Raw genomic sequence first — 19529 nt, 5'->3', positions numbered from 1 at the left:
TCCAGATGTGGCCTCACCATTGACAAATAGGGGGGAATAATCACTTCCCTCAGTCTGCTGGCAACGCTCCTACTAATAAAAACGTGCAGCCCAATATGCCATTAGTCTTCTTGACAACAAGGGCACACTGTTGACTCATATTCAGCTTCTTGTCCACTGTAATCCCCAGGTCCTTTTTTTTTTGCAGAACTGCTGCTTAGCCAGTCAGTCCCCAGCCTGTAGCAGTGCATGGGATTCTTCCGTCCTAAGTGCAGGACTCTGCACTTGTCCTTGTTGAACCTCATCAGATTTCTTTTGGGTCAATCCTCCAATTTGTCTAGGTCACTCTGGACTGTATCCCTACCCTCCAGTGTATCTGCCTCTCCCCCTGGCTTAGTGTTATCCATGAACTTGCTGAGGGTGCAATCCATCCCATCATCCAGATCATTAATGAACATGTTGCACAAAGCCAGCCCTATGACCGACCCCTGGGGCACTACCGGCTGCCAACTAGACATCGAGCCGTTGATCACTGCCCCTTGAGCCAGACGATCTAGCCAGCTTTCTATCCACCTCATAGTCCATTCATCCAATCCATACTGTTTTAACTTGCTGGCAAGAATACCGTGGGATACCATATCAAACGCTTTGAATAAAATACCTTAGACCTGCTCCCTTGCTCACACGGCTTCCATGCACTACTTGTGGACGGAAGAACTACTCAAGCAAGTAAAGCCCTGCAAGGTCAGACACACCACCATTTCTCTTGGGTGACTTTTGTTGGAAACTTTTTTTTTTTTTTTTTTTTTGCAGGGTCACTTCTTTTCTGTTTAGGTGAGGGAATTGCAGTACGGAACTGCTGGCAGCCATCTTCCTGTCCAGTGGCTTTTGTTGCTAGTGTGTTTCTGTAATATTGCCCAATTACATGGTTAAATTTTATCCACTTGCATCAGGTTTCAAACACCTCTGAAACATGTCTAGTCATCATGTCACCATATATGAGAATATTTTAGGAAAACTGAGGAGGAGAAGAAGAAGAAGAAGAAAGCATATAGAGAAGCATGTACATATGCACTGATTTAGAATATCATACCAGGAAAATGCCGTGGAGATTAAACATGTTGTTCCCAACATCAGAAAGAGAGTGAATGTAGAGGCCACTCAAGATGATCTGCCACCGTACACAAAATTTCAGTGTGCTGCCCTACTCGTAGGCCTACAACAGCAGATTTGGCCTGGCTGCTGCTCTGTCATAACAGAAGGGCAGCCAGGCCAAATTTTAGCGACCTGGGTTGCATGGTGGCAGATGAAGATGTAAAGTATATGTTGAAACCGTAATAGACTGAGTTGAGGTCTTAAGACAATAGTGCTTTAAATCCTGAAAATATGCGTTGTTGGGAGACAATGGGAGGGCACTCCAGGTGAGTCAGCTGGCTAAGGGCTTGATACAAGGCTCATCAAAGACAGAAGGTAATGGGTGGTCTTTCAATGGGCATTGGGTCAGATCCTCAGTGTGATCAGAAATTATTTTTGAGACTCTTGTAGCTTTCTTAATTTTTAATATATTGCTTTCCAGCTAAGCAAAGAGCTCACTCCTAGTTAGGGTTCATGATGGTCACCATTACCAGAAGTTACTTTCCCCTACACATAGAGCAGAAAATAACTGTTGTTTCTCACATACAAAAGTCATCCTTTAAAACATGCCAGTTTCCTTAAATAATACTACTTTCATATTTGCAAAATCCCCTAGGTATTTCTGATGAACCAGTGGTTTTTGCCTCTGCCATTTCAGATGTAAGCATCCTAGATCACATCCTTACTCAGTTTTTACTCATTCCTTACTCAGACAAAATCCCAGGGTAGAGTTCTCTTGGATGAAGATTAAGCACAAGCACAAATCAGACTAAATATAAGAACAGCTATACTGGGTCAGACCAATGGTCCATCCAGCCCAGTATCCTGTTTCTGACAGTGGCCAGCACCAGAGCTTCAGGGGCAGTGTATAGAACAGGGCAATTTTGGAGAGTTCTCTACCCCTGTCTTCCCTTCCCAGCTTCTGGCAGTCAGAGTTTTATGGCCACCCTAAGCATGGGATTGCATCCCTGACCCTGAATTAGATTAGCACAGTTTGATTTTCTTTAGGAAATTTTTTGGTATGGTATCTGAAGATGGGCATGGGGAGGTTGGTGTGCTGGTAATTAACAGTTAGATCTTTCTTATAGATTTTCAAATTACCCCGTGTTTGGGTGTAAGTCAGCTACAGTTTTTTCTGGGAGCTTTCCATCATGTAACAGTCAACTCTAAATTGGACCCCTTTCCTTTGGGGCCAAGGTGTTCTTTATAGTCTGAAGATAAGGAGCTAGCCAGTCAGGTCAGAGAGAGGCTCATATTCCCTAGTAAAGGGAAATGAGTTCCTGTTTGTGCCTTTCTCTCATCTGCAGTGTTTCCCATTCTGTTACAACAAGCAGTCTAGTTAAGACCCAAGGCCTGGTCACAGGTTTCACTTACAGGATTGCCAAATTCACCTGCAGGGGAAAAGGGGAGGAAAATGTAAATAATAAGACTGATTGCAGGCCCAAGTGGTGTTTGCCATGGCTATGGATGATGGTCTTTTACTAGTTCATACACCTGTCTTAGACAATAACCATGATGGTTGCATGTTGTGTTTCTCTGGGAGAAAGCTTATTGCTAATGAGTAAGATAGGATGCTCTGCACCATCCAATACCCAGGTCTGCACTGTCCCCATGCCCCCTTAGAGCACATAATCCTTGTCATGGATCCGTAACACAATGCTCCACAAACTGCATCATTCGAAAGGTGTTTGAATCCCCATCACCAGAATCTATAAGCACTTACATAGGGAGAAAATTTCGGATAGTTGAGAGCTCTTTATCTAGCCGACAAAGACATAAAAAGATCCCAAGGCTCGAAGATGAAGCGAGAGAAATTCAGACTAGAAATGAAGCATGATTTTTCTTTTAAATGAGGGTAAGTAACCTCTGGAATAATTTACCTAGGGTTGTGGCAGATTTTCCATCATTTGAAAGTCTCTCAAGAAAGCCTGGATGTCTTTCTAAAAGATATGCTCTAAGTCAGCCATAATGTATTGGGCTGGATTTGGGAACCATTTGGTGAAATTCTAAAGCTTGTGTAATGTAAGAGGTCATGCTAGATGCTCAGAATAGTTCCTTCTGCATTAACAACTGCATTACCTTGTCATTTTAATGGGTTTTTGAGTGGAGCAGCTGTCAAAGAGAAGTTTAATACAAACCTTCTGTAGCAAAGGAAAAAAACAAACCGTATTTCTAATGTTAGCGATAGCTGTTTCCAAAGCTGCCTTTAACATACTGATTGCAACAGTTGTTTTCCTGTATCATATCTTGGACTTGGGTTATTGTCAATTATGCTCTAGCTATAGCTGAGATTATGCTTTTCAGGTGTTTGGGACGCCTACACCTGCTTGGGCTAAAACTGATGGAAAAAAAGTAAGTTGCATGCATTTACTCTGAATGCTTCCTCAAGAAATGGTCCAAATTTGTCTGGTGTCTTTTGAAATCTGTCTGTATCTCTTTGTTAAGCCAGATCTTTCTATACTGACCCTTTCCCAACTGGTGTGTCAGCTCATCTGTTCTGGGTTTCAGATAATGATCCAATTGGGATAGCTCATTGATTTTTCTGAAACCCCTACAAAACCTCACTCCTCCAAACCCCCTCTTTTTCTCCCCTCCCTTCCAGTGGAGGGAGCTCTCCACCTCACCTTTTAAAAATGCACAAGACTGTACATTATGATTCTGAGATACTAATACTCTATTTCTGTTCAACCCCTGTGCTGGTCTTGGCTATGGGCTTCAGTTCCCACCTTTGACTGGCAGGGAGACAGACCATTCCAAAGGTGGAGGAGTTTCCTACTGAGAGGCTGCTAACGGGACAACTTCAGCAGGCTGGCTCCATCTCCTTTCTGCCCGTGCAGGCTCACGATGGGTCGCGGCTTCATAGAGGCTCAAGAGATTACTAAGATGATTTCTACCACCTGTGGCCCCTTTTGACCCGCCAGTTTCATTTGCTCAGAGTACCAGTCATGTCGCACCTAGACAGTGAACTCTAAGCGTGAAATAAAGATTCCAACCTTGTCTTGGAAGAAAACAATCAAGCTGATGCACTGGGCATTCCTGGAGTGGCAGGAGATCCTTTTTTAGTAAGCGCCTCCCTCTCCCCACCCGCATCCAAGTGACTTCTGTGTAAGTGGCTATGCTTGCACCAGGGAGGCAAAAGGAAAACGCGTGATGCCAGGCCAGCATGTCTGATTAGGCGTCTGGGTCAGTTCAGCTAGCCTGGGCAGCAGAGGGCAAAAAAGAACCCTGCCTGTAATTATTCCTCCTCCTGTGAGGTGGAGAAAGGTGAAAGCTAATTCCAGACATAAGTCTCCTGCTAATATAGGCCTCTGACCACAATACGTACGAAGAAAAGAAAGAATGAAAAGAGAAGTGTCTGCCACTGCTCGACTTTAAAAGTGGGTGAAGCATGTGATTCCTGTTTGGGTATTGAGGGTTTCGAACAAGTCCGAGATCCTCAGGCAGAAAATTTGGGGAAACAAATCAGGCAAGTGTGGAACTTTGTGTCCCTCCATCCGCCATCTCTATGGTGTGCATCTCCCTGTGGGATCAGCCAAGGAGACCACCTTCTGTGATAGATCCAGCTTGAGACACCCATCTAGGAAATTCAGGCCATGGTAAAGGTTTCAGAGGACAGTGTTTCAGAGGCTGCCAGGAGCCTCATCGCAAGACAAGAAAGCTTTTTACCATTTGCCTCATCTCTGCCAGGACCCTCTCCTCTGAGGTAGGGATTGCCTCACCTTGACAAGAATGGGAAGCGGTAACTCCAGACTGGTGTGGTGCCTGTCTTTGTTCACTGTCTTTTCCAGCCTTGCCACAAAAGATTCCTCACAACATTCATCAGTCTCCTGGACTATTTGGCCTGTTTCCCATTGCAGCTTCTGTTGATGGTGTTCTGTCAACAGCAAAGGGCAAAATCTTCCCTAGCCAAATCTCTGGAGATCTTACAATGTGGCATGGCAATGGGCTAGCTGTGGCATGCTGATAGGCCTGTCTGCTTGAGGGGTTGGTAGATAGGTCCTATCCACTGATGTCCAGGTGCATCCAGGCAATTTCTAAGTTCAAGGCTCAATACTATCCTGTCTTTTCTTCCCTGCAGCCTCAATCTAGTTCTAAGGAGGCCTTTGTCTTTTTTTGAACTCCTTTGTTATTCCCCTTGAGCTGCTCTTGTTTCCAGCAAAAATTATTTCTTGCTGTCTGTAGGCTATGGAGCCTTCTCTGGAAGTCCATAGGATGATGTATTTTGAAAGCCGAGCAGTGGTCGGAGGAGGAGGTGTGGCTGTGAGAAGAATGCTCTTTTATAAAATGTTCTGCAGAATTGAATCATTGGAAAACCATTGAGGTTTCTTTTTTTAAGTATTCATTTTTTTTAGACTGATGCAAGGCACAAGCAGAAAGGGAGATTTTTTCCTACCAGTTAATCAATTTCTGGGAAGTTCCCTGCACCAAGGGTTGTTGTAGCTGGCAGTTATTCTTCGGGATTCTCTTTTTTCCCTGCACTGGGCTCTTTGCTCATAGCACTGCTGTTAGGAATGTTAACCTGCTATTGTTATTATTAAGTGTTATGTCAAGTGAAAAGTGTGCAGGAGCTAACCTGCAGAGGCCCTCCAATGACATTTGGAGGAATAAGAGCTCCACCTACTAATTGAGTCCTCCACCTGTCAGTCAAGATTTTGAACAAAGTCCATTGGTCAGAAAATTTCCAAGAAACATGACTTGACGGTAGGAGAGTGTCTTCTTCAGAGTTTGTTTTCACAGAAACATTGTAAGGACAGTTCTGACTAGTTTGTTCAGGATCACTGCTTGTCACCATGATACACATTGGTAATATTCTTATCATTCTTCTGTCAAGGACTTAACATCACAATCCCATCGCCAATGGATTTAACCTCCCCCTTGTTTGCCTGCCTGCATTCCCTCTGAGTTAGGCATCTTCCTCTCACCCTTGTACAAATCTCCAGAGGGAAGTATAGCCCTTCAGTTTATAGTGCAGCCTTCAGTCTTGTACAGGCTTCTTGGTTGCCTACTTGTGGATCTATGTAGTAAGAGTAGCTATGGGAGGGAGGGCCTTGGAAGACCTTCACTCTTGCAGCAGTCTGGCAATGTTTACCTGAAAGTCCCACCTTGTTAGCAGGTGTTGAACCAGCTGGAAAATGAACTGGGTTCTACTGGCTCTTTGAGCAGTTTTCCCCCCACCTGCTTTCAGGAGTAGTGGGAGTAGCTCTCTAGAAGGAGAGCACCTCAGAGATGCTAGTCATGTCACTTAATGCCTATCTGGAAGGTTCTTAGATACCACAGTGATGGATGCAGCATAAGAGCCTGAATGTAACAGCATAAGATTTAGGCTCTAAATGGAGGACCACTGGGAGCAGCTGTGCCTGGAGAAAAGATTTGGACTGGATTTTGAGGTGTTCCACTTTGAATTCCTTCCAGGAATAAAATCCAGGAAGAGGGTAAGTTTTTTGACCTGCTATTACTTGTGTGTTAGGAGTTCACACATTTCAGGTACTAGTTAACTTCAGAAAACATGTAGGAAGTACTTAATAATTAGAGATGGTTTTAAAAAAATAAATTTCAAAATAGTGAACCATTTTTCACTGGAATTTCAAATTTTGACCAGCTCTGTTAATAATTTGCTCTTCTATAGCACCTTTCATCAGAGTAGCTCAAAGCACTCTATGAACATCTGTCAAACTTCAGAATGCACATCTGAGTTAGGTATCATTATACCCATTTTATAGGTGGGTGAACTAAAGCAGAGTGGTTTAGGGATGAATGTTCAAGCAGTTGACCAGAGTAGCTGGGCAGATGGATGATGGGGCACATGCCTAAGGGTGAAGTAACCCTCCATGTTTTATCATGCCATATGCAAATGTTGCAAGAGGAGGTCTGTGCAGTGACGAATCTTCCGGACTCAGTCCAGAAAGATGGGTGTGAATTCCCTCAGTGCCCCTGCTTTACCAGCTGTGTCATATATGGAGTCATGCAGGCTCCATAGTGCAGCAAACCCCCCTATTTGACCCAGTGTTTTCAAAGGTACTGAGTTTGACTTCAGTAGGAACTGCAGCCACTTAGTGCCCTCAAGAATAAAAAATCGAATCTGTAGCTTCTTGCAGTCTACCAAATGTAAGGCCTCCTACCCTAGCCAATTCAGTAGAAGTTTGCTTTGTTGATCCTTGGCCATAAATTAACCCAGCTCTAGTGAAGTGGGGGAGGTTTAGATTGGATATTAGGAAAAACTTTTTCACTAAGAGGGTGGTGAAACACTGGAATGAGTTACCTAGGGAGGTGGTAGAATCTCCTTCCTTAGAGGTTTTTAAGGTCAGGCTTGACAAAGCCCTGGCTGGGATGATTTAACTGGGAATTGGTCCTGCTTTGAGCAGGGGGTTGGACTAGATGACCTTCTGGGGTCCCTTCCAACCCTGATATTCTATGATTCTATGAAGTCAATGGGGCTATGCCAGTTTTCACTAGCTGAGGATCTGGCCCAACAATTATGTCTGTCTGTCTGTCTGTCATGAAATAACTCCTTTTTGGTAAATCCCTGATCTAAAATTTCTCTGTTCGTGAAAATTGCCAGCTCAGAGAAGGGGTAGATGTGGATCAAACATCAATTCAGTAATTGCCTTTCTGCTCTCAGTATTCCTCATGCCTTGGCACTAGCTGACAGCTTTTATTGCTGCTCTTTTTGTGAGTAATTGGTTAACTTCTGTGTTTTAATTTCCCAGGAGAGTATTTATGAAATGCTCTATTTGCTGGTTACATATATTTTTAAAACATTAAATTAGAAAACAAACAGACACCACCACCATCACAACAAACCTTAAACTCTAGCCAGCTTTTAGATCCTTCAGTTTATAATTCAAAGGAAATCTGAAGGGATTGGGGGATTTTTGAAATGTGTTTCCAGTTCACAGCAGATAGTTAGGAACCTATTTCTCATATTTCCATATGAACTCCCAGTGGGGCTATGCTCTGTTAAACTGAATTAAAAAAAAAAGCCTTGGAGAACACTAGTTGTATTTAATTTAAACAAAAGGAAATTTCTCTCTCTCCTATTTAAAGTAGATAGACCGTTCAGGTAAAGTCCTCTCCACAGTACTCTTTTTGGTTTTTTGAGTGGGTTATTTTTTGTCCTGGAGTAATTTAGTGTAAAGCCAGAGCCATGCTGAAACATATACAGCTTTAATTTAGGCACAAACAGGTTGGGTCCCATCTGCTGCCTAATGTGGCAAGCCATTCATTGCAGTCATGTAAGTAACATGTAAGCAACCGGAAGAGCTCTAAGTGGAGTCCACAGGCCCAGTGGGATCCCCAGAGTTCTATAGTGTGCTCGATGGTTATCATTATCATTAATACAGAGGTGCAGCTGCTAAGATCACTGCTCTGAGTATGTTGTGCTCTATCTTGATCCATGTGATGGTCTCCATCTCCTGTCAAGTTAAAACATTACATGTTGAGACTTGTGGTCTCAGTGTGCTGTATTTTCATCATACAGTGGTAAAGATGAGGCCAACTGGGGTAATGTGGCCAAGTTTGTACCTGATGTAAGTGATAACTAAGGTAGCTATTTTCTCTAAGATCATATTTTGTGGACATGCAGGGATTCTTTAATTACTTCTGTCTCCCAGGGTTGAATGACATGCTCCCGTATTAGGAAAACCAGAAAGAAATGTATTGTGTAAGAGGGAGGCATTTGTCATTCAATTGGTTAGATATTTTGCAGGCTTTGAATAGTTATTATCATTATAGGGATTATATAAGAATGCTCATAATCAATGTGCTGTTTCAGGTACTCAACCTAAATGCAATACTATACCTCACTAAGTAAAGAAAGTCAAAGTGCCTGATAAGCTGTTTTGTAGCTAATCAGGCATTCATAATAAGGAATAAAAGTGCATATCCTGATAAAGGTTCACAACACCGAACTCTTTGGCTTAATGCAAGTTTTTGTCATAGGGTAAAAAAAAGTTCACTTTACAAAATGGCATCAAAATGCTTATTATATTTCTCTTTGTTTCTTTGCCAGCTGTGGATTTAAAATTGGAATAATTCAATAAGCAGTGGGACATTATGACTCACTCAGTACCTCCTGGGCTTTTGACATTATCGTAAAGCCACGTATACTCGAGTACAAGATTTAGGTAGTAGATTTCAATAACACAACCAGGAGATTTTATTGAAACCACAGAGAACCTGATTAACTGAAAACAATGATTGATTTCTTCTGAACAATCAATGTATTGTAGCTCTAGTTACTTATATGTTGTGCTGAGTGGTAATACAAGTGATATTTGGTAAGAGAGAATTTATTCCTTTAATTAAAATCCGGGACTTACTGTAACAGTTACATCTAAAATCTGTTTTATTTTACCAGGTTATTCTTTTCAATATTTGGGGAAGTAATGTAATCATTTTTTAACTTTTTGCTCTCGAATCCCTGTTTGAGTACACCCTGAAAACTCTGCTTGGGAAGCATTGGGAGTTGAGTGTGGCATAGAAGGGGAAGACTCGGCTAAAGGCATTTTGTGGCCACAAGATGCTCAACAAAATTAGCATAAAGATTCTGCATCTTACTATGAAAGCAATGAAGGAAACAGTCAGACGATCCACATTCCAGTGAGAATCATAGTTACCTACATTGACTAGAGAATGATAAGCTGAAAGGAAAATAATTTGTCCAATAAAACCGTCCGTGCTGGAAATGTAGATCAGTTTGCTTCAATCCAAATATAGGCTGCTTAGATTCCTGTGCAGACTAGTCACATTAAGTCATAATGTTAGCTGAGTTACACTGATTGAATTGCACATGTTGAGTTTAGAGTTTTATCAACATTATAGTACTATTTGTTGGAAAGTTACCACGCTCTATCTATTGGGACTGACTTTTTATTATCTCTCGGTTTTTTATCTTTGTATTGTAAGATGCTGTGGAATGTACTGCCCTTAATTTAGAAAGTCAGGATCCAGTCAACACCTATTTAGATTTTGAAATTAAAAAAATGTTCTTAAGATAGTTAAAGTTGTAAATAGATATGTGTTAAATCAAACCACCATTATTGAGCACATTATTGTTATAACAAATGACAAACATTAGAAAGTATGGAAATTCTGCATAAAAATTCACAAGTTTGAAGGTCAGATAATTCAGAGGTTGTAGTTCCAAAAAACTTAAACATCATAAAGTCAGAAAATAAATATAGTAGTTAAGATTCAAGCTTCAACCTCAGATTGGCTTCCTTGTCCCCACTTATACACCTTTTTTGGTGGGAGAACCCTATTATCTGTGTGAGAGAAATTACATTTATCCTGAAAATACCAACTATAGAGCCACAAATCATACATGTCTTCATAAGATGGACCTGAGATTTCCCTGTGCCTGAGATGGGTGTGGGTTGTATGATCATACAGAACTACACTATTGTAATTCATGCATGCAACGGAAACTTCTAAAGAAACATACGTGTTTTCTGTTGCATGTGTGAATTACAATATGTGTTGTACAATGATGTAACCCTGGCTCATCTCAGGTACAAAGTGTGAAAGAGCAAAGGGAATGAGGGTGCTGACTGCGGGAGACTTGGAACCTGGAGCAGGCTTGCTAAATGAGCTAACCAGAGATCCTGGCACTGGGAGGGAACCGCAAGCAGATGGTTCCTTATAAGAGAACTGAAGCAGTTGTTCGATGGAGCTGACTCTGGGAAGTTTACAAGGGAGAGTCAACAGTGAGCGGGGCCACTGCAAGCCAAACCCCCTGGCGGGTCACTCATAAAAAAGGAAAAGGAGTAGCTGGAGGAAACCTTTTGCTCACCCAGGCTCCATGGTAAGAGCCATGCCTTCTGACAGATTTTTGGGAGTTTTACTTTTGAGTTATTGTCTAAATAAACCCCGACTCCCATGAGGGTGGTGGTTGAACAAGCAAGTGTGTGGAGTCTCTGTAAAAGAGCCTGAAAGATGGAGAATAAAGTGCAGAGCAGAGGTAAACCACCCACAAGAGGAAGTACAGGGGGAGCCCACATATCTGCAAAGGGTCTATAGCTGATATTAATACAATAAATGTATAAACAGGTAACCTGTGGCCTGAATCTGAAGTATTAGATCTCTGATCAATAGTTAAAGAATGTGTGTACAACCATCATCAGAGCAGCAGCTGGTATCCAGCCTGTAACTAGTTTAGTTTTCTAAGGCTGTGGTTCAAATTTTCCTAACTTTCAAATGTTTGTTGTTTAGCCTTAACTATAAATTTCTTATTTTAAAATGTGTAGTGTAGAGGATTGCGTAGTATCCCTTTAAATCCCTCTGGCAGCCCTTCCTGTCTTCTGCATTTCAGAAATGGCCAGAACCCTGCCAGAGAGCATTGTGTACATATGTAGCTAGACCTTGCCTGTTGTGTATCATGAGTAAACACAGTTATTCAGACCCCACAGTGCCCGGGGAAGGGGATGACTTTATATTAGCTGTTGAATAAAGAGCAAAAGACAAACCAAATGTTGGAGTTTTGTTTTGCTTGTTAATGATTATTTACAATCTTAACTATTTTAGGGGAAGTGGGTGTCTATTTCCTAGTGTTACATTTTAAAATACCTGAAAATGATATCTGGACAGTTTTCTTTCGGTAGCAGACTTAATACTGATCCTCTCTGGCCAAAGGTGGCCCCTTATGCATTTGAGAATGATTGATCGTAACTAGTCTAGAAGTAAGACAGAGAGACAATAAAAGAAGTGCTTCCTTAGGTTTGGTCTATACACGCACAAGTTGTCACTTTAAGTGTACTATACTAAAATTAAAGTGGTACAACCCCCTTTAGTGTCAATGCAGTTATACCAATATAAAAGTGCTTATACTGGTTTATCTCATTCCCATGAGGGAAGGGAAATAACTGTATTGGTATAAGGCACCTTTTTATCAGTATAACTGTGACCACACTAGGGCTTTTACCAGTGTAACAACTCGGGTAAACGATCTCACATACCCTCATCTTTACAAGTATAGGGCAGTCTTTGTACCTGTCGCCTCTACCACACTGAATGAGCCTTACCTCTGATCCCTGACAGAAGTGAATGCCTTTTCAAGGGCAAGTCAAAGATAGGCTGGAGTTGGCATCTTGATATATCAGAACTTCTCTTTGGGCTTCTCTATTCTGATCACGTCCGAGCCGTATGACTCACCAGACCTTTGCCTTGAAAGGCTGCTAAGATTGCTCAGTTTTTTCTTTTCCCCGTGCCATCCCTGTAATGTTTCTAATTCAGATCTGTACTTTGATGTGGTGACAGTTTAAGACTGAAGCGTGGGGCTCTGACAATTTGCAACATGGTTAGGTTCTACTGAACACAGACTGCCCCGTTAGGGTGGATGATGTACTTTTCTACTACTTGCCCTTACTCTTTTAAGAGCTTGGAAAGTCTGATGCTAAGGCTGCATTGTTGTTTTTGTATCAGTGTTACTATATGTTTTTGTTTTGTTTTTGCCTTGCTGACTGCTTTGGCATTGTCTTCCCCTCTGCTTTCACACGTGACACTTTGAATATTAGGTAGCAGATACTGCGGTCAAACCCTACGGTTGATACTCAGGCAAAGCTGCCATTGGTTTTGATCAAAGAGGACAGGAAGGAAGAACACTGCCCTGTGTACACCAGCATTTGGAAGCACAATGCCTGTGAAGGCTAGGAGTTGGTTGGGAGCATGCTCATCAGCAGCACGTGCTTGACCTTGATTATAGCTATAACCCGTGCTCCCCTAAGTCCAGTTCTGCAGCTGCTTGCCAATGGGCTGGGCGCACTCTGCCCAGACAGTCCTTCACTGAAGTGGTAGGTGCCATTTGCAGCACTCATGCAACCCCCCATTCTTCCCCCTTCACTGTGCTTACAAGCCTACATCACCCACACTGGCTATTCCGGCAAAGGAACATTCAGAATAAGAGGTTCCTTGCACCTCCGTCCTCAACCTAGTGACAGCCATAATTTGGGCCTAATATTCTCATGGTGCCTTATCAGCAGCACCAGGCAAAATGCAGAACCATGAACTTGACCAGGAAGCCAAGAAGGTGAAGACTCTCTAGTGTTCCCTGGCACATTTGGAGCCAAATTCATTGCTGTTTCAAATGGGGCAGCTCCATTGACTTTGGTGGAATTTCACCCATTTATACCAGCAGAGAATTTGAAGTCTGCTCACCTCTTCTGTTATGGCCTCAGTCTGTTCCTGTGAAAGTCTGCGGGAGTTCTGTCATTGGCTTCAGGGGAAGCAGGATTGAGCCCTGGTGGTAGTTTATATTGTATCTTTTTAATTCAATTGTTTCCGGTTCGGGGTCATCACAGTGAGCATAGAATGCATTTGCTCTTCTTAGTCCTAACTAGCTCTGATCATAAATTTGTCTAGAACATTGGACAGGATAGCCCATTAATCCCAGTTATTGGATTAAGGAGAAGGATAGCTAAATCACTGCAGACCACATTAGACATAGACATTAGACTTCCTGGCAAATCTCTAAAGGGAGTGGTTATGGCTGCCATTGACCTCTAGAATCTTCAAAATGGAGACAATACCCGATGTGAAAGAGCTCTTTAATCTTGTACAGGAAAGCCTAACAAGCACTAATGGCTGGAAGTTAAAGCCAGACAAAGTTGAATTAGAAATAAGGCATACATTTTAACAGCAAGGGTGATTAACCATTGGAACAACCTTCCACGGGAAGTGATGCATTTTTCATTTCCTGGGGTCTTCATATCAAGACTGACTGCTTTTCCGAAGACTTGCTTTAGTTAAACACAAGTTACTGGAATCATAACAGTAACTAGATGAAATTCTCTGTCCTGTGTTACACCTAATGGTCCCTTCTGACCTTCAAATCTATGGATTTAAGAATCATCCTTTTTAAAAAATGAAGATTTTTTGAGGGGGAGGGAGGGCTCTTTTTCTTTGTATTAAGTAGACAAATTAGGCCTGATTCTCACACTGGCATGAATTGGGAGCAACCCCATTGAAGTCAGTGGAGTTATACCATTGCAAGTTTGGTGTAATCAGGCCCATTGTGTCTGTCAAGCCCCCTTTACTGTTCTTTCCGTAGGATTTGGTGCTAACAGTTTGCATGATACAAATTGTAACAGCAATAAAAGAGTAAGGACTTGACAAATATGGTTGATTTAACTAAAAGAGGGAGATTGAGCAGCAAGTGGAAGGTTAAACAAAAGGGAAAAGATTAGACGTGCGCCTTTGGCCTCACTACAAATGACTCTCTTGGAGACTTTAGAGCATTAGTGTGCTTCTTGTGAACTTTGTAACCATTCACCCATTTAGAAAGATTAAATTGATTAGTCATCCAGAACATAAAATATACATGTCCATTATGTCTTTTCCCCCAAACGCCTTATAGAAAATTCAGCCAATACTATGAAACAAAAACATTGGAATGAATGGCAGCCTCGACTCTTATATCTACATTTTACCAGCTGTTAAATTTTTGGTAATATATTAATCAATTATAGTATAGTGGAGACCTTTTCTTTGAGTTGGAAAACACCAGCATAATATATGATGTGCTGGGGTCAGATAAAGTATCTTGGAAGTAAAGCAGTGAAAGCCTCGGAACTGGTACATTGTATCATCCGTAAAGGGTCAGAGTTAAAATAAGCACAAGCTCAATTCATGATATTCTAATAGCTTTATAATAGTCCATTGTAAACAATTTTGAGTGCAGAATTGTTTTCTAGTTAAGGAAGAAGTTATTGCTGCTTAAATTTCTGTCCTATCTTAACTTCCTGTGCCCTCCAATTGCTTGAACAATTCTGCCGTACTAAAGACTGTTTCTAAAGCAAGGGCTTTTGAAGTGCAATCAGTTGTTTGTTTGATTTAAAAGATGCAAAGGGGGAGAGCTAGATCTATTTCAGTGTCAAAATGAAAGTTTATGCCTTTGCAGTTTGCTTCCATCTGGATAGTGGTCAAGACTTGAAAAGTCATAAACCTTTCCAGAACTGAACAGGCTTTCTCTGTAACTGGTGCCGTGCTTTAGGACATGAAGGAAATACACACTTGCTGGTCTGAAATCCTTAGGATATTTCAGAGTGGTAACCGTGTTAGTCTGTATCAGCAAAAACAACGAGGGGTCTTGTGGCACCTTAAAGACTAACAAATTTCTTAGAGCATAAGCTTTCGTGGGCTATGACCCACTTCTTCAGCTGTATGGAGGATATTATCTCTCATAGAGAAGTTTATTATGTTACTGGATGATAATTCTGAATAACATATTTTGCCCTTACTGTATTTAATACCTTTCACTGAAGGACTTCAAGGGCCTAGCTAATGTTGATTGACATATTGTAGGTAATTGTTGCTATCTCCATTTTACAGATGGGGGACTGAGCCACAAAGAGGTAAATTCCTTGCCCGAGTTCAGAGTAAGTCAGCTGCAGAGCTGAGAATAGAACCCATTCTTCTAATTCCCACTTCCATGCTTTCAATGCTAGACCACACTCCACCCCTGTAGGGAGTAAGAACTAATGTCAGTATAGATATAGCTTGCATTTAGCACCTTCCACCCCAAGGCATTCCAAAGCAGATCACAAACTAAGTGCAGTTAACAGGGGGCAGAAGGACAAGGAAGCTACTAGCAGAGTGAAGAGCAGGAATCAACTGGTGGTCAGGCGTGCAGTGAAGAATCCTTGGCCAAGCACACCAGGGCTAATGAAAAGTAGTGTGAGATTGTTTGTTTAATGTCTATGTCCATTAGGAAGGGGATAGATAATACGATGGAAAATATCATAATGCTACTATATAAATCCATGGTACAAGCACACCTTGAATACTGTGTGCAATTCTGGTCATCACATCTCAAAGAAGATATATTAGCACTGGAAAAGGTACAGAGAAGGGCAACAAAACTGATTAAGGGTATGGGACAGCTTCCATATGAGCAGAGAGTAAAAGGACTGGGTCTTTTCAGCTGGGAAAAGAGATGATTAAAAGGGCATATGATAGAGGTCTATAAAATTGTGAATGGTGTGGAGAAAGTGAATAAGGAAGTATTAACAACTCCTTCTCATAACACAAGAGCCAGGGGTCACCAAATGAAATTAATAAGTGGCAGGTTTAAAACAAAAGAAGTATTAATTCACACAACACACAGTCAACTTGTGGAACTCATTGCCAGGGGATGTTGTGAAGGTCAAAACTATAACGTGGTTCAAAAACAAATTAGAGAAGTTCCCGGAGAATAGGTCCATCAATGGCTATTAGCCAAAATAGTCAGAGATGCAACCCCAGACTTAGGGTGTCCCTAGCCTCTGATTGCCAGAAGCTGGGAGTGGACAACGGGTTGGATCACTCAGTGGTTGCCTGTTCTGTTCATTCGCTCTGAAGCAGTGGTTCTCAAACTTTGGTACTGGGGATCCCTTTCACATAGCAAGCCTCTGAGTGTGACCCCCCCCTTATAAATTAAAAACACTTTAAAATATATTTAACACCATTATAAATGTAGGAGGCAAAGTGGAGTTTGAGGTGGAGGCTGACAGCTCGCAACCCTCCCATGTAATAACCTTGCAACCCCCTGAGGGGTCCCGACCCCCAGTTTGAGAACCCCTGCTCTGAAGCATCTAGCATTGGCCATTGTCAGAAGACAAGATACTGGGCTAGATGGACCATCCATTGGTCTGACCCAGTATGGGCGTTCTTAGAGAAGACCAGACCTTGGTTTATAAGATTTCTTTCAGAAGATCCCACACCCAGAAAACTCCATGGTACAGGTTAGCTACCTTGTAAGGATGAAGACCTGAGTTGAGGAGTTAGACTGATAGGGCAACCACCTGTCCTGTATTTAAAGATGTCTGTTATCTGGGTGATCTGAGCTTTTAAAACTATGTACTTATGAAAAGGCCCATGCGCTATGGACAAATGTATCCTTCTGTACAATAACATAACTCCTACTAAAAAGCAGCCCATTGTGACCCTTTTGTAACTTATTTTGGGAGGATGAAGTTTGCCTTTGACTTCAAGGTCTACAGAACTGTCCCTCCAAGGCCCCAATTCAGCAATCCCTCCCTATTCAGCAAACCACTGAAGTACATGCCTGACTTCAAGCATTTTTCCTAAGTCCCATTTGCCTTCAATGGGGTGTGAGGAGGTGCTTAAAATTAAGTATATGCTTAAATGTTTTACCTAAATTGACACAGTCTGGCTTCACCAAACTACATTCTCCTTTAGCATTCAGCTGTATGAGCCTGTTCCAAAGCCTATTGACAGCAGCGGGGTCTTTCAATTAACTTTAATGGGGTTTGGATCAGGCCCTATATTCTGATTTGATATTTATTTGTTTCCTAAATATTTCTGGTAGCAAAAATTAACCCCAGAAAATCTTTCTGCCTTTGATCATACAGACAAAACACAGCACTAACAGGAAGTAGCAGAGGTGATCCAAATGAGATGAGATCCCATAAATTGCGTGTGGGGGAAAGGTTGCTTTTCCTTTACTCTAACTGATGACATGCCAAGTTTATTCTACAGTATTTACACTAAGATTTGTTTGTTTTGGTCCCCTTTACATGTTGTTCAGGAAAAGACGAAAGAAGAGCCCCAGGAAGTTTATACTTTGTGACAAGACCAGTGGAGTGTATGCTTTAATTTTCTTTCGAGTCCTATATGTTTCCATTGAAACTTTATATATATAAAGGGGTTGTAGGATTGCAGTCAGATAAGTTACTACTGTAGCGGTCATTTATTCTTATGTATGAATGTTCTGCTGATGGACGGTGCCAGACTAACAGCCCTGGGGAATGAAATCATCAGTTATTCACAAAGCCGGTACAGGATGGGCAGAAACAGTGCAATCTTCCCCCATAGTGCACCCCATCTCTGAGCTGGATGGAGCTGGAGTGGATGTCAATTTCCAGCCCCATTTAGCCCTTGGTTGAGATTGAGAACAAAGGGGACCAACGTTTCGAGTCCAAATGTCCTTGCTATAGGAAATGTAACCGGAAGGCAAGTTATTTCATGTGTGGGACTCTAAAAGCCATATTTAGCCACCCAGTGCCCATTTATTTGTCATGGACTTCCTGCCACCGAACATGCACCTGCAAACCAAATATGTAAGAATCACACACAGGGGCCCCTTCCCTGGTTACAAGCACCCACTCACCCCTCCCCGCAGAACAAATACTCCTCAGTTGGAGGGGCAGATGCTCGACTGGTGTAAACTGTCCTGACTGGCTCCACTGAAGCCATTCGAGTGCTCAGGTACTCCTCTGCCAAAACCATTACATTTTAAAGGAAGAAAAATTTGGTGTGCTTAAACCAAACCTTCACTGCTTGATCCCAACTCCTGAAAATGGTGTGGAGTTTTGCTTATGGTGAGGCAAGGCAAAAAGTGGAAAAGGAGTAGATTTTATGTATTATGCCAAATGTCATCAAATTGTCACTCTGTTCAGATGCTCTTTGCTTAGCTTCTTCTAAACCTCATTGTGATGTGTTGCAACAGATGCCAGATGCCTGTTTTTAGCTGGCAGGAGGGAGGTAGTTACCACCTGGCATGTTTTTTGGTCATCTGAGCAGGAAGAACGAAGGACCAGGAGTTCAACATTCTTCCTCTGAGGAAAAAACCCTCCCAAGCTATTTAGGAAAAAAGTCCCTCCCTTGCCCATCTGCCCCTTGTTCCAGAGAACAACCCCTTCCTTTCTCACAGGCAGGGCCGGCTCCAGGCACCAGAAAACCAAGCAGGTGCCTGGGGCAGCAAATGTAAAAGGGCGGCAGGACGTCAGGCTCTGGGGCAGGAATCCGGTGGGAATTTGGCGGCCGCTCCGTCACAGCACGACTCTTCTTCGGTCGCACCATGACTCCGCCTCTGTGTTCGGCGGGCAGGATTCCGCCTCCCCATTTGGCGGCAAGTTGGTATGGGGTTTTTTTTTTTTTCCTCTTGGGGCAGCAAAAACACTAGAGCCGGCCCTGCTCACAGGGCTTTGAATATTTATATCGCTATTGCAGATACTGTAATTTTTCTAGTAATAAATCTGGCTTGGTTAATCTGTCTAAGACAGGAGCAGGGGGTTGTCTCTTGTAAATGAGGAGGTGATGCTCTTCCTTGCGCCATGGCACATGTATTTTGTGATTACGAATTTCTAAGAACTAGGCAAACCCAGGAGACATTGAGATGCAAACAGGAATTCTGGAGCTGCAGTAATTTACACCTATTAGTAACGGGCAACTTCTTAGCTCCTGCCCCTTTGTTACTCTATTAATAATGCTTAGCACGTATGTAATGTTTCTTTCATCTTCCCTGCACTTCACCAGCATTAGTTAATCCTCACAATCACCTGGCATTTGCTATTACCGTTTTCCAAGTAGGAGAAATTGAAGCGCACAGAGGTCAAGAGACTTGTCAGGCCAGGACTGCTTTGGGATCCATCAGGATGAAGGTGTTATCAGTGTTGGCCAATTTGAGGCCAGGCATCTGTCTT

General features: G+C 42.2%; 1 protein-coding gene across 3 annotated transcripts in view; it reads left to right on the top strand.

Moving 5' to 3' along the window:
- CERS3 (ceramide synthase 3) overlaps positions 1 to 19529 on the top strand; it is a 64639-nt gene that overhangs the window by 40667 nt on the left and 4443 nt on the right. For 2 of the 3 annotated variants that reach the window (XM_084641770.1, XM_084641771.1), the window contains one exon: positions 3418 to 3465. The exons of the other annotated variant lie outside the window; for it this stretch is intronic. In XM_084641770.1, the coding sequence (XP_084497896.1) occupies positions 3418 to 3465 (48 nt within the window). The remainder of the gene's footprint in view (positions 1 to 3417; positions 3466 to 19529) is intronic. 3 annotated transcript variants of the gene reach the window in all.

This window comes from Lepidochelys olivacea, assembly GCF_965140295.1.
Source record: "Lepidochelys olivacea isolate rLepOli2 genome assembly, chromosome: 10".
NCBI classification, from domain to species: Eukaryota; Metazoa; Chordata; order Testudines; family Cheloniidae; genus Lepidochelys; species Lepidochelys olivacea.
Note: the sequence above shows the minus strand (reverse complement) of the source record. Positions and strands in the feature narration are given on the sequence as shown.